Source organism: Ammospiza nelsoni, chromosome 17 (genome assembly GCF_027579445.1).
Source record: "Ammospiza nelsoni isolate bAmmNel1 chromosome 17, bAmmNel1.pri, whole genome shotgun sequence".
Classification (NCBI taxonomy): Eukaryota; Metazoa; Chordata; class Aves; order Passeriformes; family Passerellidae; genus Ammospiza; species Ammospiza nelsoni.
This window is the reverse complement of record NC_080649.1, coordinates 13,262,098-13,288,547: the sequence shown is the minus strand read 5'-3', so window position 1 is coordinate 13,288,547 and position 26,450 is coordinate 13,262,098. Positions and strand designations below refer to the sequence as shown.

At 42.6% G+C, this 26,450-nt stretch overlaps 2 protein-coding genes across 2 annotated transcripts in view; one reads left to right on the top strand and one right to left on the bottom strand.

The window, feature by feature from the left end:
• GTF3C1 (general transcription factor IIIC subunit 1) overlaps positions 1-7,622 on the bottom strand; it is a 40,336-nt gene extending 32,714 nt beyond the window's left edge. The window contains exons 1-7 of the mRNA XM_059484695.1: positions 7,393-7,622; positions 6,156-6,365; positions 5,775-5,951; positions 4,591-4,734; positions 3,939-4,035; positions 3,358-3,481; positions 343-498 (exon numbers count right to left, since the gene is read on the bottom strand). Coding sequence (XP_059340678.1) covers positions 343-498; positions 3,358-3,481; positions 3,939-4,035; positions 4,591-4,734; positions 5,775-5,951; positions 6,156-6,365; positions 7,393-7,622 — 1,138 coding nt within the window. The remainder of the gene's footprint in view (positions 1-342; positions 499-3,357; positions 3,482-3,938; positions 4,036-4,590; positions 4,735-5,774; positions 5,952-6,155; positions 6,366-7,392) is intronic.
• A 145-nt stretch (positions 7,623-7,767) lies between these two features.
• Positions 7,768-26,450, top strand: part of KATNIP (katanin interacting protein) — a 56,630-nt gene continuing 37,947 nt past the window's right edge. Inside the window, exons 1-12 of the mRNA XM_059484783.1 lie at positions 7,768-7,804; positions 8,651-8,774; positions 9,200-9,275; positions 10,657-10,826; positions 15,434-15,519; positions 17,040-17,180; positions 19,176-19,440; positions 20,741-20,890; positions 22,933-23,096; positions 24,142-24,254; positions 24,661-24,781; positions 25,170-25,376. Of these exons, the coding sequence (XP_059340766.1) occupies positions 9,214-9,275; positions 10,657-10,826; positions 15,434-15,519; positions 17,040-17,180; positions 19,176-19,440; positions 20,741-20,890; positions 22,933-23,096; positions 24,142-24,254; positions 24,661-24,781; positions 25,170-25,376 (1,479 nt within the window). The 5' untranslated portion in view covers positions 7,768-7,804; positions 8,651-8,774; positions 9,200-9,213. The remainder of the gene's footprint in view (positions 7,805-8,650; positions 8,775-9,199; positions 9,276-10,656; positions 10,827-15,433; positions 15,520-17,039; positions 17,181-19,175; positions 19,441-20,740; positions 20,891-22,932; positions 23,097-24,141; positions 24,255-24,660; positions 24,782-25,169; positions 25,377-26,450) is intronic.

The following is a 26,450-nucleotide window of genomic DNA, read 5'->3' as shown; positions in this document are numbered from 1 at the left end:
ATGATTTTTCTTCCCTGGCAGCTTTCCACAGTTAGATATTAATTTCTCCATTTGGAAAGGAAAAGAGATAGGAGAATAATGAACACTGTTTGCTTCATCTTTTCTCATCCCATCAAAACATCCTGTTTCTGCTGGGTAGTTGCTAAGCTTCCAGGAAGGGCTAACAGGTGGCAGCATCTCCAGTCTAATCTGGATTTAAAGCTCATTTTGCTATGAAAAAATGACACTTTCTGATACAAAAGCAACCAGAATGTAGAACCACCTGCAATATACACATTTCTTTTATACTACAAGGAGTAAGGAAGTAATGGGAAAAGTCTTCAGATGTCTTAAATCACCTACTTAACTGATAAGCCTGGGTGAGCATATCCCTTTCACAAACAATATCCACAGGCTGCACAACTTTTGTGATGATCTCTTCATCATCATCATGATAATCTTCCATTTTCTTCCGAAATTCCTTCAGCAGCTTAAGGCAGCGGACCATGACATCAGTCCCTGTGAAAAATGAGTGTGAGTAACAACTCCTAACAAAGTGCAGGGGGTGTGCACTGCTGCAAACCATTTTACTTTTTACTCAACATGTAGAAGTAGCAGTGCAATGGGGAACAAATGACTAAAGAGAGCTGGGTATTTCTAGGAAAGGTTTGCAACAGCTTTTCCCTTTGTATGAATCTGGCAATCAGGTGAACTCTTGAGGTGCTCCAAACCTCCACATCTGTGCCCATGCTAGGACTGTCCAGGGGAAGAAACTTTCACAGCATAAATAAATCAAGGGAAGGATTAAGTGTTGATCCCTAGAATTACAGCTGGAGAACACTTATTTGACTGGGAGATCACTCACTCTCTATTAACCCTTTCCTTTCCACAAGGACAGAACATGCTACTGCCATTCCAAGATTCTTGTTGATTTAATTCCACATCTTAGCTTGTTTCCACATCTTAGCTTGTTCCTGTCCATCAGCTGTGCTGTGCTAACTCTCCACACACTGGGACCTCCCAGCAAAGGGCAGAGTGAGGACAGAGGCTGCAGGAGAGCTGAGATCCTGCTCTCCTCAGTGTCACTGAGCTCCTGCTGGGCCCTTCACACCAGTGGTAACTCAGACTGGGTTACTGGACACTGCCACCCGGGCAAATTGTAGTGATTCAGGAGCTGCTGCAGCAGTGGGGAGAACATCTCCAGCCATTCCTGCTCCTCTGCTACACACTGCTGTGAAAAGGCCAGGTGAAGGCTTTAGCTGGAATCACTGAGCTGATGAATTTTCTCTTGTGTTTACATATCTGAGCAGTTGCTGCTGCCCAGCTGACACAAAGTTAACCCACAGTCACTTCACCATGTGACTGCGCTCCAGCCCACATGATTCCATTAATTTTACTCAAGCTGAATCCTTTCCCTAGGATGCTGCTTAGGATTTAAGTGCTGACATTTTGGTAGGGTTGCAAGCACTGTTATTACATCCTTTGTATTTATACAGCCCATTAATTTTCACTGGAAGCAGCATTTGAAAAAACAAACAAAAAAAACCTCCCCATAGAAAAGAAATCCCCCAAAACAAACCAATTCCTTTTCCTTTATCTCCTGCCCAATAATGTTCTTCCCATAGCAGATGCTCTGGCTTCATCCTCAGTGTGTCCCACATATTTCTATCTTCTTTCCTGTATAACTCCAGAGATTAAACTATCTTGATCTCTGCTGAAAATCAGCTATTATTATTTCATCCTCCTTTAATACCTAGTGTTTTTAAGGCATTTTTGTGGATTTTCAGCTTTTACATCTGTAAGATGGAATTATCATTCAAGTGAAAGATTCATCAAGTGGCATTTTTCCCAACAAATCTAAGCAGTAAATGCAGCTGCTGTTTTGCCCATCTCTGACAGAGCATAAAACACCAGGTTTGTAAGTGGAGCTGTATTTTTTTGTCTTCTAAGTAAATACCTTAATTGCAAGCTAAATGCTTTTACTACTGCCTATAAACAGTTTTTTAAGAGTGCTGTCTGGTCTTTTGGGTGTTATTTCCAAGTGTTTGCAGCTCATTAGAACATCCCTGAAAGACCTGGGTCATTTCTCTCTCAGCCATGTTTGATGCTGTACCTGCCTTTGGCCTCTGCTTCTCTTTGTTCAGAATATACTTTTCCTACAGAGAATTTCCTTTCTCCAGACTTAAAAGATTTGAAGGAATTTGTCTTATTGACAGCCTTAATCCAACTCTATGTAATCAGCACTCTTTTTTGTCTTCTGGAACTTTTCATGGTTTTATTGGCTCTTTCACTTGCTCCTTTAAGACCACTACTGTTCACACAAAGACTATGTAATTTGCAATGTTTAGTTCATATCAGATTTTTTTTCCTCACAAACAGCTCATTATATCTCTAAAACACACACTTCATCTTTCAGAACTATTTTCTTTTTAACCCTGCAAATCTGCCTCTTAGGATTTTCTGTGATTAAGGATTTGGTTTAGATTTCCTTCAGGAATTGTATTAATTCCATTGGAGGTACTATCCCTCCTCATACTGTCCATTATTATTTCCTGTAGTTTTTTCCCCATGCAAGTTTTATCTGTATCTCTTCCTGAGAACAGTTGCTTTGTTTTGTTCCCTTTCCTCATGCAATCCTGCTCTTTGTCTCTCCATTACATGTTTGGAAATTATCAGCAGTTCCTGTGAACCAATTAAACTGACATTCAAAGCTGGTTATGCATTAAACCACCCCTCAGCAGACTGTGGCTTTTTGGGACAGCAATTTTGGGCATCTCACTTTCCTCAACCGTGTTATCAGCTCAGCTGGTGAGATAATAATGCCAAGGGTGTGGGTTTGACCCCTGTATAGGCCATTCATTGGGCTCAATGGTCCTTCAAACTCAGAATATTCTGTGTTCTGTGAATTCCAAGTGCTGTAAGACCTTCCATAATTTGACAGGAAACTTTTCAGAGAAGCTTTGCATTCTCATGACTTTCAGGAAAAGTCATAACCAAGAATGGTTGGGTTTTTAACTTATTTCATAATGAGCGTTCTTTTCAACATTAAGTTTTTGTATTTTTTGGTCAAGTTTATTGACTTGTCATTTAACTTCAACCTGAAAGTTGTTCCTACTCTGTATAGGCTTGAGCAGTCTTATCAGGTCCCAAGACCACAGCTTACATTGATATCCAACCAACTTGATGATATTCACTCCTTAAAAAACTGTAACAAATGCTTAATTCAAGTGGGCTGCAGCATTTTAACTTTGGTAGCACACTTATCTACATAATTGCATGGACAGATTTTTTTACTTACACCTCTTTTAATTTAAGATATGAAGCTCACAGATAGAATGGCATCAATGCAATCACACAAAAAGAGAGCAAAACCAAGACCTTTCTTTGTCTTGCAGGGTCCTCCACTGGGATTTATGTCTTGCAAGGGGACAGACACAACCTTGGCCAGGCCAGCATTCATCATGTACTGATAGAGACGTTTGAAGGTTCTCTCACAAAGGCCCTGATGCAAAGAGAAATGGCAAAAGTCACTGCAGCCCAAAAGCTTCACCTGCTGCTGATTGGTATCAAAGGCATTCACACCACCTGCTCTTACAGCATCATGTTTTGGGGTAGGATATCCATAAGAAACTTAAAAGCCTTTCAGTGCAGAAGAGATGCTCTCCTGAGGGTGTTGTACCCCTCCAGCTCTGCCCCCACACAAACAGCAGCAGTGGAAAAGCAAGAACTGCATGATTACATCCACTGACAAAATGTTTCTGAGGCTGTGCTTGGAACAGAACTGCTTCCTATGACAAACAACACCAGCACCTTGATCTGGTAGGTTTTTAAGATCCTTCTTTTGCTATCCTAGTCCAGAATTTTGTGCAACTTTTGAAGCAGGCAGTATGAATGAGTGCCTTTGATACTCAGCATCTAGATTCTACTGAATGAGAATGTGAAGGAGTAATGAATCTCACCAATTCTTCCCTCAAGTTTCCTAATGTTTCCATCTGGTTTGAACGAGCACTTAGCATACTTGAGAGCTTCTCCATCAGAATATCATATTTGCTCCTCCTAACAAAAAAAGAGAATTATTTTACATGTAAGTATGCATATAACTTCATAAACACGAGTTGTAGCTTTAGAAACTGTCAGTCACTAGAGGAAGTATGCTAAGTGTTCTCAGATTGGTTTAGGAATTCTAGTTTTCCTTCTGTGAATAGCACATGAGAGAATTTGTCTCTAAGAAAAAACCTCAAAGAGGAAACAATGACTAAGCCCAAGCTGTTATTTCACTGGCAACCCACAGAAGCACAAGATCTAATCATAAACAAGATAGGAAAACAAAACAAGAAATCGACTAGAAATGTGTTCAAGTGAAAACAGTCAAAATGAATAGAATGATTAGTGCTACAAAAAGAAGAGTTATGTTTATGCAGGCAGGTGACAGGCACTAGAAGAACCTGCTGTTTACAGCTCCAAGACTAACTTAAGTGTCCGACATTTGGAAGAGGAGTTAATAAACTGGAAAGCATCAATTACAGGAAACTTTGATGGTTCTGTGACAACAGAACAATCCCTCATCACAGTAAAAGGTCAGGGAGTACCCAGGAGACCCTTAAAGCATACCTATCAACATGGAAGCGAGTCAGGAGGAGCAGAATTGAGTACTGCTGTGCTCCGCTCGGCAGCCGGATGACATGGGACTGCATCGTTATCAGACCACTCCTGTCCAACACCCTCCTGTGGTAATGCAGCTTTCCAGCATCCACCCTAAAGAAAAGATGGCAAAATATCTACAGGAATAGGAACTTCTGCAAACAATTCTAATTATCCACTACCCAGAACTCTTTACCTATATTACCTACAGCCTTAGTGACATGTGCTAATTTTCAAAGTGACAGCTCAAAGTTAGGAAGTTCACACTTAAGAAAACCTGTGAAATTTATTTTCATAGTTAATCCAATTAAACAGAGAAATACCTCTGATTTTAACCTACAGCCTTTAGGCACAGAGTGTCATGATATGGTTTGATGAGGGGATTGAATCAGCATTGTATCCCCATGCCCCTTTTCCATCCTCTCTTTCTAACTTGTGGCTATGCTGCAGTCACTGCCCTTCTTGGAACAGCTCTGGGATTCATTTCCCTCCTTGGTGAGCTGGCTTGGGCCACCAAGTTGACAGAAAAGCACCCATAAGAGTTTTCCTCGTCATCTTATTTACCTACAAGACCTCCCTAAGTGGCAAAAAACAGCACCAGGTGGTGCGCAAGCTACAACCCACCCACGTCCTAAAAGCAGTGAACCCTTAGAGAAATGCTGATGTTCTCCAGAACTTCAGGACACATCCAGAAGCTCTCTAAGAAGGTGTGTAATGCTCCTCCATCAGTAAAATCATGGCCTAGTTTGGGAGCTGGTAACTCAGGCTCCCTCTCAATGGAGATGTCACACAGGGAGATGCTGTGGACAAAAGGTGGCTGTCCAAGAATTCCTTCAGAACGTGGGTAAGATACTTAGACAGCAATTTAGAAAAGGAAATGAAAATAATTTTTCCATCCCAAATTAGAAGAAAAAGTTATTTAGAAAAAACAAGAACTTTCACAATAGAAACCTATTTGGTGTATTGACCCAACAAATTTTTGGCTCTCTGTGAAAATATCAGGAAGGGCAATGAACTCAAGGATGAGACCAGCACAGTTCTACCAAACCAAGCACTCCTGGTAGTAAGGATGAAGCACTACAAGAGTTCAAATAGTCACACAAATATTTAAAAACAACCTTGGATTTAATTCTCAGAGCAAGACACAAGCTTACTTGAAAGCCCCACTGTGCAGATCCCTCTGCAGCTCCCCCTGCCAGCGAGCTCGGCCCAGACGCTCCAGGATGCAGTAGGAAAAGTCAGGGAGTTTCAGGTCAGGGTCCCCCTCCCAGCCTATCAAAGCTCTGTAACGCTGCTCCTGCGAAGCAACAATGACTAATTTCTCTCCCCATCTAAGAAACAGAAGGAAAAGTAATGTCTTGTTATTGGCTCCATAAAAACAGAAAGATCAATCCCTTTCTCTCCACAAACGCCATTCCTGATATAATCTGCACAAACTGAGCAAGGACTAAATTTTACAACTTAGAAGTATTTTAATGCTATATAAAAGGATTATAGATTATAAGATATAAAGATTTCAGATATAAGGATCTCACTTTTCAACAGCTTCTTTGTAAGTATAACAAGGCTGCAAATCCTTCTTCCTTATTTGATCAGTGATGTCTACTCTCTCCTTAAAATACTGGCAGGAACCTTGTATGCCATCTTTGTTATCCAAAATCATGTGGATAGGATAAATATCATCTGAAGAAACAGGATCTCTTTTGGTTTCCAATATTCCTGTCTCAAGGTCTATTTCTTCATATCTGAAATAAAACCAAAGAGCCAATATTTAACCAAGCAAGGAGAAATACAAGATTGTCACAGACCATGCTGATACCTCTAGGAATTATCTTGGAAAAACGAAGCTCTTTTGAAAGCTCCAAACTGGAAAAATATGAAGAGCAGAGCTGTACTCCTCAAGCATGACCAAACCTTTTCAGCATGCAGAATGCAGCAGGAGGGAGATGCATTATTTAATCTTTAAAAAGTCAAAGATGTGGTGGGAATAAGAGAAACATCTAGTTCACAGGTAAGGAAAATGACAGGTACATCCACTCTGCTGACCAGGACACACAAATTCTGCCTGTACCTAGATAGTATGCAGTCATTTGAATGGATATCAGGCCAGGACTCATATACAGGTCTCTCACATCATAGAATCATCAAAATTGGAAGAGACCTCTAAGGTTATCACCAGCACTACCACTGTCACCCTAAAACCCATCAGTGAGCACCAAATCTTAAACACCTCCAGCCATGGTGCCTCCACCACCTCCCTGGGCAACCTATTCCACTGTTTGACCCCCGGAAGAGTGAAAATTCTTTGTGTAACACCTAAACAGCGGCTCAGAGCCACCCTCGGCCCTGCCTGCTGTCACCGGCTACCGAAGGGCTGCTGCAGCAAAGCCTGGGCGAGAACGGCAACCGGGCCGGGTTTAGCCCCTCAACCAAGCCGGGTTTAGCCCGGTAATCGGGCCGGGTTTAGCCGGCAATGAGTCTGGGTTCAGCCCCTCAACCAAGCCGGGTTTAGCCCGGTAATCGGGCCGGGTTTAGCCGGCAATGAGTCTGGGTTCAGCCCCTCAACCACGCCGGGCTTAGCCGGGCGACCAGGCCCGGGTTTAGCTCGGTAATCGGGACATGTTTATCCTCTCAATCAAGCCGGGTTTAGCCAAGCGACCAGTCCCGGGTTTCGCCCGGTAATCGGGCCGGGTTTAGCCCATGTTTCGCCCAGCAACCAGTCCCGGGTTCCCTGGCGGGAAGGGGCCGCGGCCGCCCGCTCGGTGCCCTCACCGGTCGTGCAGGCGGAGCGGCGGGCGCGGCCGGGGCAGGAGGTAGAAGCGCACGTCGGGCTGGGCGCTGAGCGCGGCCCAGAGCAGCTGCTGCGTGTCGGGCTCCAGCGGCAGCGGGAAGGGCGGCGAGCGGGCGGCCAGGCGCTGCCAGAGCGCGGCCGCGGTGATGCCGTCCAGCCCCTCCAGGGCCACCTCGTCCAGCAGCGCCCACAGCGGCTCCATGGCCTCCATCCCCGCCGCCGCCGCTTCCGGGCCCGCGGCGCGCAGGAACTGACGGCGGCCAGGCGCGACCGTCGCCAGGGAGACCGAGCAACAGGCCCGGCCCGGCCCGCGCTGCCGGGGGTTGTGTCTGCCCGGGGCCGTGACCGGGGCCAGTGTCTGCCCGGGGGCCGTGACCGGGGTCCGTGTCTAGGGTCAGTGTCTGTCCGGAGTCAGTGTTTGTCCGGGATCAGTGTCCGTGGTCCGTGTCCGGGGACTCTGCCCCGGGATCTGCGTCTGTCCGGGGTCTCTTTCCCGGGTCCGCATCTGTCCGGGAGCTCTGTCCGGGGGTCAGTGTCCGTCCTGGGTCCGTGCCCACCTGGGGGCTCTGTCCGGGGTTATTGTCCTCTGGAGGCTCTGTCCGGGGTCTCTCTCCGGTGTCAGTGTCCAGTGTCCAATCTGGGGCCTCTGTCCCGGTCCGTGGCCGTCCTGGGGCTCTGTCCGGGAGTCTGTCCCAGGGCTGTGTCCATCTGGGGCTCTGTCCGGGACTCTGTCCCAGGGCTGTGTCCATCTGGGGCTGTGTCCGTCTGTCCCGGCTTCGTGTCCATCCGCGGCTGTGTCCGGGATCTATCCCGGGCCCGTGTCCATCTAGCGCTGTGTCCGGGGTCTGTCCCAGCTCCGGGTCCGTCCGGGTCTGTGCCCGGGGCTCTGTCCCGGCTCCGTGTCCATGTGGGGGCTGTGTCCCCGGATCCGTGTCCATCTGTCCCGGGTCCATGTCCATCCGGAGCTGTGCCCGGGGCTCTCTCCCGGCTCCGTGTCCATGTGAGGGCTGTGTCCCGGATCCGTGTCCATCTGTCCCGGGTCCGTGTCCGTCCGGGGCTGTTCCCGGGGCTCTCTCCCGGCTCCGTGTCCATGTGAGGGCTGTGTCCCGGATCCGTGTCCATCTGTCCCGGGGCCGTGTCCGTCCGGGGCTGTTCCCGGGGCTCCCCCGAGGTGGGGCCGGGCTCTGGCAGAGCTGCCCCGCGGTCGGTCCGGGACAAAACAGGCGGTTCTCTCTTTAGTACAGAGCTCACCGCAGCTGCTGCTGGCACATCCAAACTTCGGGCAGTGTAAGAGCACACCCTGGCACAGCTTGCGGCAGCGGTGTGGTGAGAATTGCTGCAGGTTTCCTGAATGGCAAGCCAGGTAAAATCTTTAATTAAACACTTCAAATAGATACAACCTCAGCAGTGAATAAGCTGTAGGATGAACTGACCTAACAGGTAGCAGCTCAAAGAATTCCTTCCACAGCTGGGCTTTGGGCACAGCTCTTCAGCTATGCCCCAGCTTCTCTTGCTTGCCAGATGTGGCATTATAAACTTGTCATGGCATATGCCTTCTGCTTTTAGGATTTTTTGGTTCTTCTGTAGATTGTGAAGGGTTTTGAAAAATAAGTAAAACAGCTACTGTTTCCTCTGTTCTTCAGGAGTTTTATTTACAGCCCTGACAGCTTTATGTGTGGTTGAAGGAAGAATGTTTTTCTGTTTATAGCCTTCTCATCTATTGAGGGTGCAAAACCAGTGGTACTCCATAATAAATCATTCAGTGTGACCATTATATTCTCATTTCAGGTTTATGTTAAGACATGGTGACTGACTTTGATGAAAAACATGACGAATATTTAATATCCCTTCAGCAGAGAAACCGGTAATATTCACATTTGTTTCCACTTGGGGTATGAAATATTTGTTGTATTGTATCAAATACCAGCAGCTGTGATGCTGTGCCTTAAAACATTCAGGTGTTTCTCTCTTCTTCCCTTTGCTTGCTAAAAGTTCTTATTTCTAGGGGAGGATACGATGTTTCTTCAGCATTTAATACAGAAATACATTTATGAATAAAATAGTTACTTTTTCCACAGTGGCAGGGAAGATTTTTGTTTATAGAGCAAGAGGTTGTAGATTCAGAAGTAACTGGCAGCTCACACTGTGTGAGGATGTAGTTAAGAGGCACAGTTGTTATGTTGTCAGAAAAACAGAAAAGTGGGAAATAAGGACAGCCAGGTTGCCTTTGCAAACTCCAGTGTTTTTCAGACAAGTTTCAAACATTTCTTTTCCTCTTTCTTCATGTGTTTCTGTCACTATAGCCTGGACAGATGAACTTCATAGCTTATTTTAGAGGCATCTACAGAACTTTCATGCTGGATTCCTTCCTTTAACACAAGAGATTTCTAATCAAATTATATTACAAACTGGTTTGGTAAAAAGACCGTAAAGGCCACGATTATGTTAAAAACGCACAGGTTTCTTTCCTATATAGTATCCTAAAGCAGTATTGGAAAAGGATAAAACCAGTTTATTTAGTGGTTAAACCAATGTGCATCCTTGGTATCAGAGCTCTAATGCTGACTGCTGGGGACATGCTCTTGGGAGAAGTCAGAGGGAAACCAGGTGGTCCAGGGGAATTCACAAATTGTGACCTCATGATGCCAAGCTCCTGGCCTGCATGTCACCTCACCAAAGGAATTAGCATGGCCTGAGTATAACCCATGGTGAGAGGAGAGAAAATTAGAGTTGGAAGAGGGAGAGTAGCTGAAACTGAGCCCGTGGAAGGGCATTATTTTGATATTATTTTAACCAGCATTTAATTTTCTGCTATCTCTAATTGCAGTATTGGCTGGGGGCTTTCTACCTCCAGTTTCAAAATACAAATCATCATTTTTATTCTTGAAAAGAGGCCAACAATTTTTAAGCTTTTTGAAATTCTAACTGAAATTCTTTAAAATTCTTAAGAAGAAAGGTTAAATATGCAAAATACCAAGTGGAAAAGATAATGTAAAATAAGAAATAACATGGGAAAAAACCTCAGAAAGGAAAAGCTTGGTCAAATTTCCTCTGTCACAGTGTGTGGGTGCTCATACACACGTTACAGAACAGGAACAGACCCTGGAAGATGGATTCTGAAAGGGTTCCTTGAACTGGGAACATATTTTTCAGCTTTGTGACATGGTGTGTTGCTGTATTTATTGAAGATCTGACCATCTGTGTATGTACTGTGCAAGGATGAATGATTGGCCTTTCTCCTTCAGGCTGCAGGAGCGCTTAAAAAGAAAAGATCCCGTGCAAATCAGACTGGAGCAGTTGGAAAGAGGATTTTCTCTGTATGTGAATGGAGCTAACTCTGAGCTGAGAAAGTACCCCAGGAAAATCACCCCACACAGCTGCCTGAGAAACAGGCTCAGACCCACCAGGACAAAGGGTGAGTGCCCTGGCAGCCTGGCAGAGCTGCACCAGGGCTGCCACTCACTCAGAGAGGTCACTGGGATCCAGGGACAGCGCCTCTGGAGCCTGGGGGGATGAAATTCCGTGGAAATCAGGGTGGTTAAGCTGCTTGTGTGTCAGGAAGAGTCTCTGCAACACCCTATCCATTTTTCACTTGATCCCTGTTTAATTCCAACATTTAACTTCCCTGCCTCTCCATTTGTTAAACAGCTCTAACTAAAAGTAGAAGATTAGAAATGTATATAAATTGTCAGGGGAAAATAATGGTATACCTTTGACACATAACACCATTTAAGAGGATTTAAGATCTGATGGACTTCAATGTTATCCAAGCCTGCTGTCCTGAGGACAAATGACATTTGATGACATAGACTGTAATCAAATTATATCCAGTAATAGCTTCATTAAGCTCATAAATTACATTTAAGCTATAATAGTTGTCTTAAAAAGATAGCTAATCTTTATTTAAATATTTGAAGTGAAGAAAATCAACCATTTTTTTCCCAGTGATTAGCTGGCTTTATGGAAAAATGGGTATTTTGTTTCTAATTTAAGTCTGTCTGTCATCAAGAGCAGTGCAGTGACAGGAATAATTTTGCATGCATGAAAGTATAAAGTATGAGCTTACTGGCCTTCTAATCTATTTAGCATAATGAAAAGAAAGTTGATTTCACTAAATCCCTGTGTAAAGCAGTTTACCAGCCTCAGTCAGATATGTTCACACTTGCTACAACCTATCTCAGAATGTATTTTTAATGCGTGATAGCCTGCTTAAGCTTCATTTTCACCTTAAATGAAGACAAAGAGTTAAAAAAGTTACCTACTCTGATAATTTATTGGTTGAAAGTTTATTAATCTCAACAATACCGGAAACAAACTTTTCCTGCAATAAGTGTTCCAACCACGGCTCTAACTTCATCTCCTTAATTTGTTTTCCTGCTACACTGGGCACATACTCCTTGTTTGCAGGCTTAGGTGTGTTCAGCTTGTATAATTTCCTGCAGGCTGTGTGGGATGGTGATGAGGAATCAGCTTGTCACCTGGCTCCACTGCTCTCTGTGAAAGTGAAACTTTGTGTGCAATGATGTAAAAATGGTCATGTTCTGGGAAATTGTGGAAATTGGGTGTTCTGTCACACAGGGTTGATACATCTTCTGGTAGCTAAAGAGGGTTTAAATCAATATCTTGGACTTTTTGCTCCAAAAATTGTCAAGGGATGTTGTGGCAGCAGCTCTAGTGGAACTCCTGTCAAGAGAAATTTCCTCTTTAAGTTCTGCTGTGCAGTTGTTATGTCTCAGCTTAACTAAAATTCTTTATTTTTATGGTCCCTTAAAGCCATTTGCTTCAGTCAAGGTAGAATACATGTCTTAGAGATCTCTGAAGACTCCAGTTGCAGTCTCTGTTCTTTTCCTCAACTCCATCTATCAGAGACTGTAGCACCAGCTCTGCAGAAGATAACTCAGTGTTTTGCTGTTTAACTCTCCAGTGGTGTTGTTTTAAACCCATGAAGCTGCAGTGAAAGATACCAACTGAACCATTATCCTGTCATTTTTCCTCTTCCATTTGGTTTTGCCACTGGAGTCCAGAATGGGTCACTGCTGGTCTGTATGAGCTTCTTGCCTGGGAGCTCTGCCTTAGCAATTTTGCGGTCTCTTTCCTTTCAAGGTATTTCTTCTCAATGATTGAATATGATTTTACTTACAGGAATGATTCCTAGCTGAGATACAGCACTGAGTTTTCTTCCCTATCCATCTCCCATGAGAGTTATTGCATCATTTATTACTTCTAAAGCATCCATCTATAGGATTAGTCTTCACTGAAAAATTAGGAATGGGTGGTACTTAATAATCCAGAACAGGCATAAATCCCTCTTTCTGGTTCCTGAAAGTGTCATCATAAATCTGTTTGTCAGGACTGTTTTCTTTGTGTTCCCTAGGAGTAATCACTGATAATAGTGATTGATAAAGTTTTCATGCTTAGGATTGGTAATGAGTTAAAGGAAATAATGGGTTGGAGGGTAGTGAAGCTGGGCTCTAGGTGTGCTGGCATTTCTTTGGGTCTATAACCCACACATGGTTTCACAACTCTGTTTGTTATTCCAGTGAGTGTGTGTGGGGTCACAAATATGTGGCTTGAGGGTAGTGTGGGGGTTTCCTTGGGTTAGGACTAATATTTTGAGGATGTACTTCTCAGTCCTTGCCTAGTCAATAGGCACTGACAGTGCAAATCCCTGAGGGAGTGGCACCAGTGGAGCTGTTCTGTGTGCCCAGATAAGAACTGGTTGGTATTCACATCCCATCCATCCCAGGATATTTTTGTTCCAAACTAATGTTTGTTGCACAGATGACTTGCTCAGCTGCATCAGCCCCTGCCTGGGATTTCAATGACTGTTCTTCCTTGCTTAGAGAGACCTGGTCAGGTGAATCCATGTCAAACTCTGACCACTAAAAATCCATCACTAATAGAGTTATGGAATCACAGAACTGGGAGGGACCTTAAAGCTCATCTTGCTCCATCCCTGCCATGGCAGGGACACCTTCCACTATCCCAGGGTGCTCCAAGCCCTGTCCAGCCTGGCCTTGGGCACTGCCAGGGATCCAGGGGCAGCCACAGCTGCTCTGGGAAACCTGTGCCAGGGCCTCATCACCCTCACAGGGAACCATATTTTCTAGTATCCAATCAAAGCCTGCTCTCTGTCAGTGTAAAGCCATTCTCTCTTGTTCTGTCACTCCATGACTGGTAAAGAGTCTCTTGAACCACTCAGGTTCTGAGGATGAATTCCTCAGCAGTGGTAGCATGAGTCCTGCCATCTCCCCCTTTCCTACTCACAGCACACTTGAGGGGCTTCTGGGCAGTTGCTTTGAAGAGATGGATTCTCAGAGAGTGTAAGGGAAAGGTGCTTCCAGTTCTCTCCCAAAGCAGTGACTGAATCCAGCCACACTTCTCACAGCGTAAACTCAAGGCAGTTCGGTGCCAGCAGAGCCAACATTGCAGAGCAATCAGCACCAATGGTGGCTCAAAGGATTTCTGGTGTTCCTTGGGAATAGCCCATTGGAGCTCTGGTTGGAAGGGCTGGTTCTCTTCCTCAGAACAGTCCATTCCTTTTCCCCTCTGTGTTTAGTGCTGTTTTGGGCTTCTGAGACAGAGAGATACTTTGTGCTGGAGCAATAGAACAACATAACAACATCCTGCAATGCTGTGATCACTCCAAATGGACATAAACAAACACTGTTCCCCCAGGATGGTTTTGCCCTGGGCCTGCTCCCTCCTGTCTGCCTGGACCAGCTTTTGTGCAATCTCCTGGTGAACCAGATTGCCCAAGGGCCTATAACTAAAAGGAATCTTTTATGTTTTCCCACATTTAAAACTTGCCATATCAGTTCTCTGAACAGGTTACTGCACAGGTGCATGTAGGGTTGTCCAACCCCCAGAAAAGAAAATATGGTATTGAGAGCTGTAATGAGCAACCTGATTTAATTCTGAAGTAAGCCCTGCTTTGAGTGGAAAGCTGGACTTGTGAGCCCCAGAGGTTCCTTCCAAATGAAATCTTTCTGTGATTCTCTGACCTTTGTAGGACAATGGCTTCTTTTATTGTCAGTGCCAGTTCCTGCAGCCTTAGGGTGACCATTAAATTATGGCTTAAAGAAAAAAGGTTTTGCATCAGCTGTTTTTCTCCACTGAGAAGAAATGGAAGCTGTAAATCTGTCTTGGCCATAGGAAATGAGATGCCTTTATTTAGGATGCTACTGAGAGTGTTGGTGATGCCTTTGTTCCATTGAGGACACTGATGTGACCTGCAAGTTGTTTGTCTCTTTCTCTCAATCAAAGCATCTTCTCAAAAATCCATTGTTCCACTCTAAGTTGGGGCCATTTCCACCACAGAGACCCTTCATTCTCCTTGACCATACAGAAATTTTTTGCAGAAGTTCCTGAACCAACTCTTCCTTGCCTTAGAAATGAAGGATAATGGTTGTTTGTCCTTCATTTATGAGTCATACATGAAGAATCCTTCTCTGCACAGTATGTTAAATACCCAGTACATTCTGTTTAATCTGCCAATATTTCATGTTTCCTTAATTTGCAAGTAAATACACACAATTCCTTTGTGAACCCAGCATGTCACCTGTTCACCAGAGCCCTGTCTGCCTTTGGTAGCTGGGTTTTGGGCTCAGTTGGCTTCCTCAGACAGGTTACTTTCTAACCAGCTGGGAGTTGGAATGATGTGTACCCCTGTTCTAGAATGTATTTCTATATTTTCATGTCAAAAAAGGTGGGGCTTCCCTTGCTGTTAAGCTGTTGTATCTTAAAAGAACGTATTCTCTTAAAAACACTTGATGATAACTGTCCCTGAAGAGGTTCAACACTCCTGCTGCTAGAACTGGCCAGGATCTGATGTGGGATCTTTGCAGCTGTTGATTCTATTTATGTGTCAGATTTATTCTTCTATCCTCCTCTTCTATCTTTCCCCTCAGTGGGGAAAACAAAACCACACAAATCCACAAACAGAGGTGTCTGTTTATTGTCTAATATTGGATTTCTGCTTTCTCTCTCCTGTCTCCTAATCCTTGTGTGTCCCTGCTGAAGAAGCAGCCCAGCTAGAAGAGAGTGGGCTGTCAGAGCACAGCCCTCAGCCTGTCCCAGGCAAGATACAACGCAGGAATTGGCTTCAGGTATGGGGCAGGTGGGAGAAATGGGGCTTTGATTCTTAGGTTGCAAATTACTTCAGGGGAAATTGGTTGTACGTGGTACAGAGTGGGCAGCTGGGGCTCTCTGATGGCTTGGGCTGGATGCTGACAACATGAAATATTACCCTGCCCACATTTGTGTCTGCTTGGAAGCCTGAAGAGGCAAATCTCATTGAAAGGGTTTGGTTTCAGTGACATTCATCACAGAAAGCCTGTACACGAGTGGCTCAGTGTGTCCTCCAGCAGAGTGGCTGCTGCTGGATAGCTCTGGTGGCACCCTAGGGAATTTATCTAGTGCAAAGGATGGGGAAACTCATTTTGGAGAGACATCACTGCCTGTTACTGCTCTTCTCCATCCTGCAACAAGATTGAGGGATAAAGAAATGTAATTTACATAATTTGAGTTGTAATTTGTGATAAATTCTTGTAGGTCATAGGAGAGGGAAGTGCATCTGAATAAAAATACCCTATCTATAAGAAATTTAGAGCCATCAGCTCCATAGTTGTTGGTTCACCAGAGAAGTCTCAGAAGAGAAACCTATTTTCTTTTAGCCTAAAGAAGGATCTGAGTTAACCTGTCAAGGACTTAATTAAAACAATAAATGGGAATTCAGAACAATGGAGGCATGTCACCCAAGTAATTACACTGCTTGATTAGCCATTGGCCTGGCTGGATGTTCAGTCTGTGCTTGAGTGATGGGATCAGAGGTCTTTGGCACTGTGGATAAGTGTTTGTGCTGTGCAGGTTTTCTTTTCTTTCAGAAAATACTTCACATTCAAGCTTGAAGGCTGCATTACTTTGTTTACCACTCTTACTGCTTAGCTGAATTAATTTTCTCAGCTTCCATTATGGCCTGTCAGGACTTCTTTGCTGAATTTGCCAGATGTGTAGCTCTGTACTAAAACCTGGTTTCTACTTGGGACTAGCTTAGGATGATTCCTTAAGTCTTTTATCCAGTTGGATGGCAGGATAGGAGTTATTATATCCTTATAAACAACTGGAATTATTTAGCTAGGGAAAAGTGCAACCACAGACTGAGCAGTTTCCTTTCCCAGTGATTTTCCATGGGGATTTTTTGGATATCTAGAGGACCCAGCAATTCCTGGCCAAACCTGTCAAACTTGGGCTGTGCTAAGGGATGCTGTGAGGGGGAAAGGTGGGCTCACTGAAAGAATTCATCAAGTTATCTGAGGATATTCCCTCTGGGACATCTTTGCCCCTGGCACTAAGAAAATGCTAGAGGGGTGTAGGAACAACAGTGAGCAAGGTTTACTATCCCTGCCCTCTCTGGGCTCAGCAGTAGCAGGTGGGGAGTTTGACCAGGACTGATAAACTGTAATTCAGGGGCCCAAAGATGAGCTCAGGGAGGACAGAAACCTTCTGTGGATCAGAGGAGAAAAGCAGTGCTTGATCATGCTGTTGTTATATAAAGTGTGATGGTTACTCTTCTTGTACTGCTGATACACAGAAGAAATCTGATTTCTTTGAATGCTTCTTCTGACAGAAAACTGTGGCAATTAAAACAGAAGAAGGGGGTAAACTCTACATTAACCCATCTCCAGAGTACTCTGAAGATTTTGAACCTTATGAAAGCTTGAATGTGGAGAGCAGCAGTGATGATGATGATAATGGTCCTCTCTCCCAGGTACAGTTGGCAGCTGTTTTCTGCTGTTTTCTGCAGTGTCATTTGAAATGTGGTCATGCCCAGGGATCAGCCTCAGCACCCAAACCCCTCTATTGTGGTGTCTTCATTAGAGAATTTTGCTTTGATGAGATGTGACAAACAGAAGGGAAAAAAATGAAAAGTAAAGCTGCTTGAGAAATCAAGTCTCAATCAGCAACACTACAAAATGTTAAACCTTATTTTTAGGAGGGGGAATATTGTCTCTGTTGAGTTGAATTGAGATATTTCCTGCAAGGAGCCTCTTTCAGTTCAGTTAATGGTTGTGCAAGTGAACATCACTCCTGGGTATCAGGTTAGAGAAAGCTGAAACAACAGCTTTTGCTGCCTTTAGGGTAGTCTTTAAATAATGATGTGAAAATTGTTGCATGTCGTTATTTTGCCTAACAAAAATCAGACTATTTGAAAATGTTCTAATCAATGCAGTTGCTTTGCATCAAGGATTGTTGTTGTATTGACTGTGCAGCCTTCCATTTGATCACTAATTGCAGTTTGTTCTAGCACACTTCACAAATGTGAAAGAAAACTAATCAATGAACAAAAATTTATGAATGTTTTTCTGCCTAAGCAATTAATGACATAAATAAAGCTTTTCTGCGTAGTGGAGTAGCATCTGTATATGAAACTGTTAACAGATCTTACCACTGACATCAGACAAAATTCCCAAGCATATTTTCCTAGCTTGCATCTTTCTCTCATTTCTATATTTTGCCTTGATGATTATTTTTTGCTCTACAAACTGGTAATTTGTTTACACTGATGAATATTTATATCTTTTATGTGTTTTTAATAGGAAGCTAATAATTTCAAAACAACTCCCCTTTTCTTTTTAGTCAAGATGGAAATAATTTTGGTTTTGTTGGGGCTATAATGTATTTTTTAATGTCTTGTTACAATGCAGATGCAGAGGTTTCAAAGGAAAAGAGACTTGTACAATTTCCTGTCAAAGAGCTGGAAATATTAGTTTTGACTGTCTTAAAGACATGCTCAATATGAAGGCTCAGGTTGCTTATAAACCCTCTTTTGAGGCTGACTTTGTCTGCTCTTTGTAATATATTTCTGTCAACATGGATTTCCTAACAGGTATAATCTGTAGGAGCTTGAAGCTTTCATTGCAAACTGAATATAGACTGTCACAGTTCATTTGTACCTAAGGTACCTTCAGGTTTTCATTTTATACAGTTTGCTTACCTATATTTATCTCAAAACTCTTAATACCAACAAAGCAGGGGGAAATAAAAAAGCATTTAAGAGATGCAAAGTCTTTTCCTTTTGCATTCATGAAAACCCACAGCTGTCCAGCATCATCTGTGCTGTTTGTGGTGTGTGATGGGAGAGGCAGGGCAGTTTTTTCCACAGTAAATTTCAAAATAGGTTATTTTTTGCATAAAATCCTGTTAGAGTGTATCCACTTCAAAAAACTCAGTGCAAGCTGGGAGCTTAGCCCATCAGAGCCCAACTCTTTTTCTGCTGGTTTTTGAAGTACAGATGTGTACCAGGCAGGACTATTATCATCTATCATGTGCTTAAAAAGGAGTTGCTGCTACATGAGCTTGACAGTCTTGTTGAAAGCATTTGGAAATTCTGGTTTGCAGCTACTCCTCAAACAGCAAAGCACAACTGTGAGACTGCACAAATATGTGCCTTTGCTCTCCCCCTTACTTGCTTTTTGTAACTTACTCCTAAAAAATTGGTTTTGCACATAAAAGCTCCTTGGCCTAGAGAATGTTCCTGCTGGATACTGATGAGAAGGAGCACAGCAGTTGTAGGATGATTTTTCTTTACAAGCCCTCATCAAATGAGGCAAGACATGACAGAGGAATGGGAATATTTTTAGCTGCATCATGGCTCTGAGTTCCTCAGAAGATTTTTCTTTCTCCTGGAGAGGGACTGGCAGCCACTCTGGTTTATTCTAAAACACAATTTTGAGCTTTTCTGACAGATGTGTTTATATTGTAGCAGAAATTGAGAAGCAGCTTGCAGCACAGTGTGGAAGAGGAGAGGATGGAAGAAGACTCCCTCAGTGATGATTATGACTCTGTTGAAGAGGATGTGTTTTCAGACCCATCTCCCACTGAGGAAGCAATTACAGGCTTTGAAGGCCTTCAGTTGGATAGCAGTGGGGCACTGCAGAAGGAAGGTTCTGAACATCAGGATGCTGGGAGATGCTCTAGCCTTGATTCTGGTGCCACAACTGTGCTGGAGTTCAACCAGGATCAAAGCAGTAAGTCTGTGTCTTGCACAATTCTTCCTTACCGTAATCATTCTTTGAGGGAATTGCTTTTAAGGTTGATCATTAGATGTTACTCCGTACCCTTTCAAGTTCTCATGCCCTGCAGCAAACCTGTTGTTTGATCTCCTGATTTGGGACACTTGCATCCTCTTGTACTTCATTAGGAACTTTTTTGGCAAATCCAAAGATACAGACCTGGTTACTGCACCTGCATCACCACTTCTAGACACCTGAATGGAGCTTGTCTGTGAGATTTCTCAAGGAATTACCATGTTTTTAGATACATTTTTGAACTGTTTTTGCAGTAATTCAGGCAGCCAAACCTTCCCGGTCTCACCTTTATTTCACATACCTGTTCCAGTGTGTGCTGCTCATCCCTGGTGATTGACATGAGCCACTTCTTTTTGTCTCTTGCTGTCTCCTTTGGAGCCTCAGTGTCCAAACCCACAACCAGTCATTAGGTCTCAAAGATGATTTAACAAAGGGTGAAGAGTTCAGGCAGAAACCAGACCTAAGCCTACCTTCAGTATTTCTCAGAATTCCTTCCCTGCTTGTTTCTGGTACAGTAATTGGTTTTGGTTTCTTGGTTTTGTTTATTTCACTGCTTCCTTTTCTTTTTTTTCTTTCCCTAATGTGGAGTTAATTGCATAAATTCAGAGAAACAATCTTGGAATAAATTAAGTAGAAGAGTATTCCTTTCATTATCATGGATGTGAGTGGAGTGTGAATGGGGAGAGGGGCAGAAGAAGAGACAGGAGCAAGGGATGGAAGAGCAGTGAGAACAAAATCTCTGGGAGAGTGCAGGATTTTTTTTCCAGAGAGAAATTTCAGAGCTGTGATGCATTAATAATTCCCAAACCAAACCAAAAAAGTGAAGAATTACTTCTATGAGCTACTCCCTCTCCCCCTCTGAAACTTCTAAACATGATAACATTTGTGTCTGTATTTTAAGAATTTTCTTTGGTATAACTGTGTTAACTAATAACTCAGGACTTCTTTTTTATTTTTGTTTTTCATGACAGTAATGCAGGTAAATATCTGGCAGAGATGAGATGTCTTGGTACATTATAATACTATTTTTATTTTGTTTGAGTTAGTGCCAGCCATCCATATGTGCATCTGCATCAACAGAACAGTGCCAGTGAAAGGGATGGAAATTATCACTTTTAACTATGCCAACATAATTAAAGTGGCAAAACTTTAGCATTAAAAATCCAATAAATTTTCCTGGGCTGGCTGCTTCCACATAACTTTAAAGTTCATTATTTTTTTTTTCCTTTTTATCTTGCAGAAGTGAAGCCAGTGCAAGTTCTCTCAGCCAAAAGAAAGGACAGTGCTGAAGTGTACATTCCTGTCAAACCAGGCATGCTGAAAAATAAAGGCACTCGGCCACTCTCTGCTGTGTTCCTGCACCAGGACAGACACGAAGCAATGTATTCTAGTAAGAAATAAGAATATATGATGTCAATAAGGAGAGTTTTCATGCTTTTTCTCCTTCTGACTCAGATGCAATTTCAGCTCACATCTGTCATTATGTGAATTTTTTAGCTGTTGCTCCCCTGCCTTTTTTTTTTAAAGTGGGATTTTCTGTGGTTCTGTTGTTGTTTTTAACACCTTGAGTGTTCTGACTTCAGTGAAATTGTGATAAAATGTAAAAGCCTGTAAACTTCAATCTTCTGCCATATCTTTACATATCTTCCTTCTCTTTTTGTTTCCACAGCACAAGATTTTCCCTCTCCCTTTCAATCCTTGGTCAGTACTTGCTCTGTGTTTCCCACTTCCCTTGTGGAGGTCTGTTCCCTGTGGTTTTAATGGAAATGTGTGTTCTCCCAGGCAGCAGCTGATGTTTGGTGGAAGAGTTTAACACATTTGTAGCAATACAAAATGCAGAGTCCTCTACCACAATAAAGGCACAGTTTTTCACAGCATGACAAAAGAGACCTGTGGCTGCTTGGGACTGTAGTTGAATTACACCTTGAACACTGACATCAGTCTGCAGTGCTGGGTAGATGTGCCAGTATCTAGGAGCATACTGGAAAATATTTTTCATGGACTGGAGAACATAATTTGAAGCCACTGCTGCTTATTATAAATATCTTCTGCTAAGGTGTGGTCTTTACCTGGGGAAAAACCCCAACAAAACACAGCAGATCCCAAATGTAGGGGCTGAAGTTGTGACTGCAATTGTAGTTCAGTGCAGTCCTTAACTGAACAAGTCTGATCAGCTTGAGTTTTGGAAGGTCTGAGGTGAAGTTTTCAGAACTGCCGTACTCTGTGGCCAAGCTGCTCTTTTCAAAAAAACAGAATCCAGATGTGTCCCAAGAAAGCACTAAGGCCAGTGGTTTTGAAAAGCCAAAATAATTAGTTTCTTAATTAGCAGAAAACCAAATAGAGAAAAAAGAAGTTAATTCTTTTTGGCTCCAGAATAAATCCCCTTTGTAGCTTCTGAGACCCTCACCCACCATCTGTTGAAGCAGATGTTGCTTTGAATTCCCAGAGATGTGTGCTGCATTTTCTCAGGTTATAATAGTGCTGATTGGAGCTGTTTCTGTCCAACTACTGTGATAAATCCTAAATGAATTTCATTTCAGGGGAATGATAGAGTACAGAAGAATAAGCAGGTCTTTATTCCATCCCTGTTTTTGCAGAGATGACTGATGCTTGTTGAAAGTTTTCATGGGTGTATGTGCAAGGAGTGCATGCACACAAATCTCAGCTCAGTCTGAACTTCTTGTCTTTTCAAGGTGGACTTGATGTTACTTGCACTGTGCTCTCTTCCCTGCAGCACTGAGAGCACTCTGGCACTTCAGTTATTTCCCCTCACTCTAAATGTCTGTACAACTTCAGTCTCTTCTCTTCCCTCGACTTTTAAAGCCCTCAGATATAACCACTGTGCTTCTCTTTTATCCAATCTCACATCATCTGTTGTTAAATTTGATTTCCTTTCTTTCAAACCTGTTTCTAGGCTGTGATGTTTCTGTTTCTCCATGAAGTTTGGGAAGATTGGGATTCGTGTGGGCATTGTGATGACTGCTTAAATGACAAGGTCATTTATTTTGCCTTGTAAATAGCAACTCCTGATTCCCCTTGTTTTGCTAGAAGTCTCTGGGGATTCCTACATAATAGCTGAACACCCCAATTACAAATTCCTGCTGTGCTTAAATTATATATACTTCTTTTCAATGGACTATTACAAGGCATTTCCACTAAATACCAGAACAAAGCAATCTAAAAGCATAAAAATTATGGTTCTCATTTGTTGGTTCTCCTCTTCTTATGATGCTGTTTTAACAGTTGCCTAAAGAAGATGTGGCTTGGAATCTTAGCATAAAACCAAATTAGGGGAATTCAGCTTCATTTGGGATGGTTATAGATGCAAAAAAGCCCTTTGTCAGGAACTGAATGGAAAGTTTCAGATGTTGGAATGTTCTGTACATGTATGTCCTGAAAACTGAGTAGTTCTTCCCTTTTTTTTGGTCCCAGAGCCCTTAAGTCGACCAGAAACCTCCCTTTCAATAACCAGGAAGAGTGTGTGTGAGAAGGATCCTGAGTTCTCTGTTTCAGCTGTTGTTCAAGCAGTGCAGATTGAGAATGAATTCTTGCAGAGAGATCTGCAAAGGCAAGCAGTTGCCACCAACCCCCAAAAGGTATGGCAATAAAAAAAGAGAGCTGTTTGTTCAACAAGCAAAACCCCCATGAATTACAATCCCTTACACATTAGGATTGTGTATGAATGCATGGTGATGGCCCCTAAGTGTAATTTAATTTGTATTATTCTTCCAAAGCGTTGTTTCCTTTAATCTGCTTCCTCAGGATGGCATCCCACAGCTCCCTCTTGATTACAGGGATCACTGAGCAGCTGATAGAGCAGCCATATGATGTGTCTGTACAATCAGATGCACAGCTGCAGGCCCACTTGAGCCATTTTCATCCTGCAAGCTTCTGAAACAAGGCAAAGTGGGATTTCCATCCCAGTAAATCCTGTCATTCTCCAGGACTCTGTAACATGGACACTGCCCCCTGTTAGTGCATCTCTGCTTTTGGAGCAGAGCTGTCCTGGACACTCCTGGATCTCACTGAGGATGAGCTGGGGAGGGTTTTCTGCCCCAAGGTGTGTTCATGTCTTAGCTCCAGAAACCATGTTTAAAAACAATTAAAAACTTATAAGCAAGGAAGTTGAGAAAAATCAACAAAAAATTCAGTAGAGTAGAGAAAGACCCCATAGCACTGTAAGAATGCAGCACTTCTGTTTTCTCTTGAGTGTCTTACTGATAGGTCTTTATTTAAAAAATAAATCATTATGTTATTCTAATAGAATTGAGAGGTTTGGGGATTTTAAGAGACTTGATGGTTTTGGAGGAGAAAGTCTAGTAGACCTGTGCCAAAGGTTTGGCTAACCCTGAATCCTATCAAATGTATCCAATGAGATTTTATATATATTTATATATATATGTGTGTGTGTGTGTATTTTACAGTCCTCAGAATTTGCTTCTATGTTTTCTTCCACACAGAAGGTCAAGCTCCAAGCTCAGCTCTTTCATTATAAATCAAGACCAATTCCATGAAATGTTCTTTAACTTTATAGAGTTACAGATGAGCTAGGCCCAAACTCATGCTTGTTCCAGAGATGCAGATTGATGCTGTGTGGTGAGAACAATCTGAATGGAACATGTTCATCTTTTTCTTACTTAGGAGACATTTTCTGTTTCATCTGTTCTTTCTGCAAAGGCTGAACCTCCAGAGAAACGCCAGACAAGGACTACAGTGACCAGAGCTGTGGAGAGATTCTGCCCTTTTGGAAGCAGGTATATATTTATATCTATTTGCTTTAGGATAATTTCCTTTTTTAAGAGAGGTTTTTTAGAATGCCACCTGGTAATCTGGTAATCTCCAAATACTTGAGACACCGTGGAAGTAGCAAATCAGGCAGTGCAGCCTTGGGCCGGTTTCTGTGTAGCAGGATCTGCCAACATCTCACTTTATGGTCCTCAGATCACCTCTGCATTCTCTTCTCACACTGCCTCAGAACCAGCTGGAAATGGAGCCCAGATTTTTAACCAAACTCTGTGTATCCAAGGTGGAATGCTGCAAAAGTTGTCATTTGGTGTTGGTTACTTTTTCCTGTTGGGTTCATCCTATCACCTCTTCATCTTTGCACCAACTGTTTCTTAAAAATGCAGGAATTATGAGGAAATAACCCAGAATATGTAGTTTCAGACAAAAGAAGAGACTCCTGAAAGCCTTTGTGGAGCGTGGGGGCCATTCTGCCTGTGACAGTGACAGATCCCTGGCTGTTGGCAAAGCTGGAGTAAATTCCATGTGGAGAGAGAAGGTTTGTGCATATGTGCACCATAATTGGTGCTTCCCAGTGCTACTGAAATAAAAGTACATTGAATGAGCTGTATCCCTCAGTTCTGCCCTACGTCAAGTAATAAACCTATGGCAGGGTGAAAAAAGAGAATTTGTCACTGTTCATCAGAATGACAAAGGAATCAGACAAACAACAGAGAGTTAGTTGCCTTCTCTTCAGGCTTTTTAAGAGTGTTGATGTGTGGCAGAATTGGTGTAACCCAAAATGATTGATTGAATGTCATCCAAATAGCCATGGCTTTGCAATCTTTTTTTCTTCTGACCCATCAGTTTTGCAGTCTGAACAATCTTTCCTTTCACATTTTCTTGGTTGGTCACTGCTGTTTTTACCATATTTCATTTTGTTCTAGATGACAACCAGTATGGATGTACATGATGCCATTTATGTGACCATGGAACTTCTTTCCAACTGGGGGAATCCAGCAAACGTGGGCCTGAGCCAGGTGGAATTCTTTGATTTCCACAACCAGAGGATCTTTGTGTCTCCTCACGACGTGGACATTCGAAATGCTGACAACGCAGGGGATTTGTGCTGCCTGGTCAATAACAACTTAAATGTAAGACAGCTTAGTGCTGGGTGTTCAAATCTCTCAGTATAATATTCCTATAATACTCTATCTCCAGATTTTTTGTTCAGAAACATTTTGAACCTCACTGGATAACAATTTATCTGATAATTTAACAAAAACCTACAAATATTGCTTCTTATTAACAACTCTCCTACTCAAGATGTTGGTATTCAGTTCCAACTTTGTTTTAGAACTGGAGTAATCCTTGTGGTCTCAATGTACAGAAGCTTCACTGCTATTTTTTTCAGATGGATAATACAAATTTAAGTAGATTTATAAAGAAAATGTGTCTGTTTTTTCTTGTTCCCTTGTTATCTTTTTGCCTAGGGAAAAATCATGGAAATATAAGACTGTGTAGGTAGTTTTGAACAAGAGATTAAGAAAAATATATGGCAGGTAAGAGTCTTTCATGGCTCTTGTGTGAGATAGTAAGATGAGGAGACATGAGGGGCTCCCACACTAATGACAATGAGCAAAAGACAGTGACTGGTGTGAAAGAATTAGCAAAAGTCCACAGCCCTCCATACAGCCACAGTTTTATTTGTGCTGCACATTCACTCTGTGCCATTTTTCATGGGCCTGTACAGCAAGGATTCTAGTAAAAAAATTAGTATGATTTTAGTGGATGAGGATACTGATGGACTTAGTCCATTAAAAACATAAATTACAGCTCATTTCATGCTAATGGTGCTTTTCTGCTCTCAAGGTAAATGAGATTTGAAAGAGGACAAATATGCAGTATTTTGAAATTTAGTTGAAACTCCTTATAGAATATTATTTCCAAATATTTTCACCTGAAGCATCTTCCTTAATTTCTCCTGAGAATTGTATTTGGGATCTCATAAATACCCATTCTCCTTTTTAGGCTGTGCTGGCTGGCAGGTGACACTCAGTAGTAGTGATGGTAGTAGCAGTTGTAGTAGTGACTCTCAGACTCTCTAGATATTTATAAATTATGTAGTAATACATTCATTAAGCCATTATGAACCTGTTACTCTCAGTATTACTCATACATTTATAAATCTCATTATTCTTAAGAAATGAGCTTTTATATTGCATTGA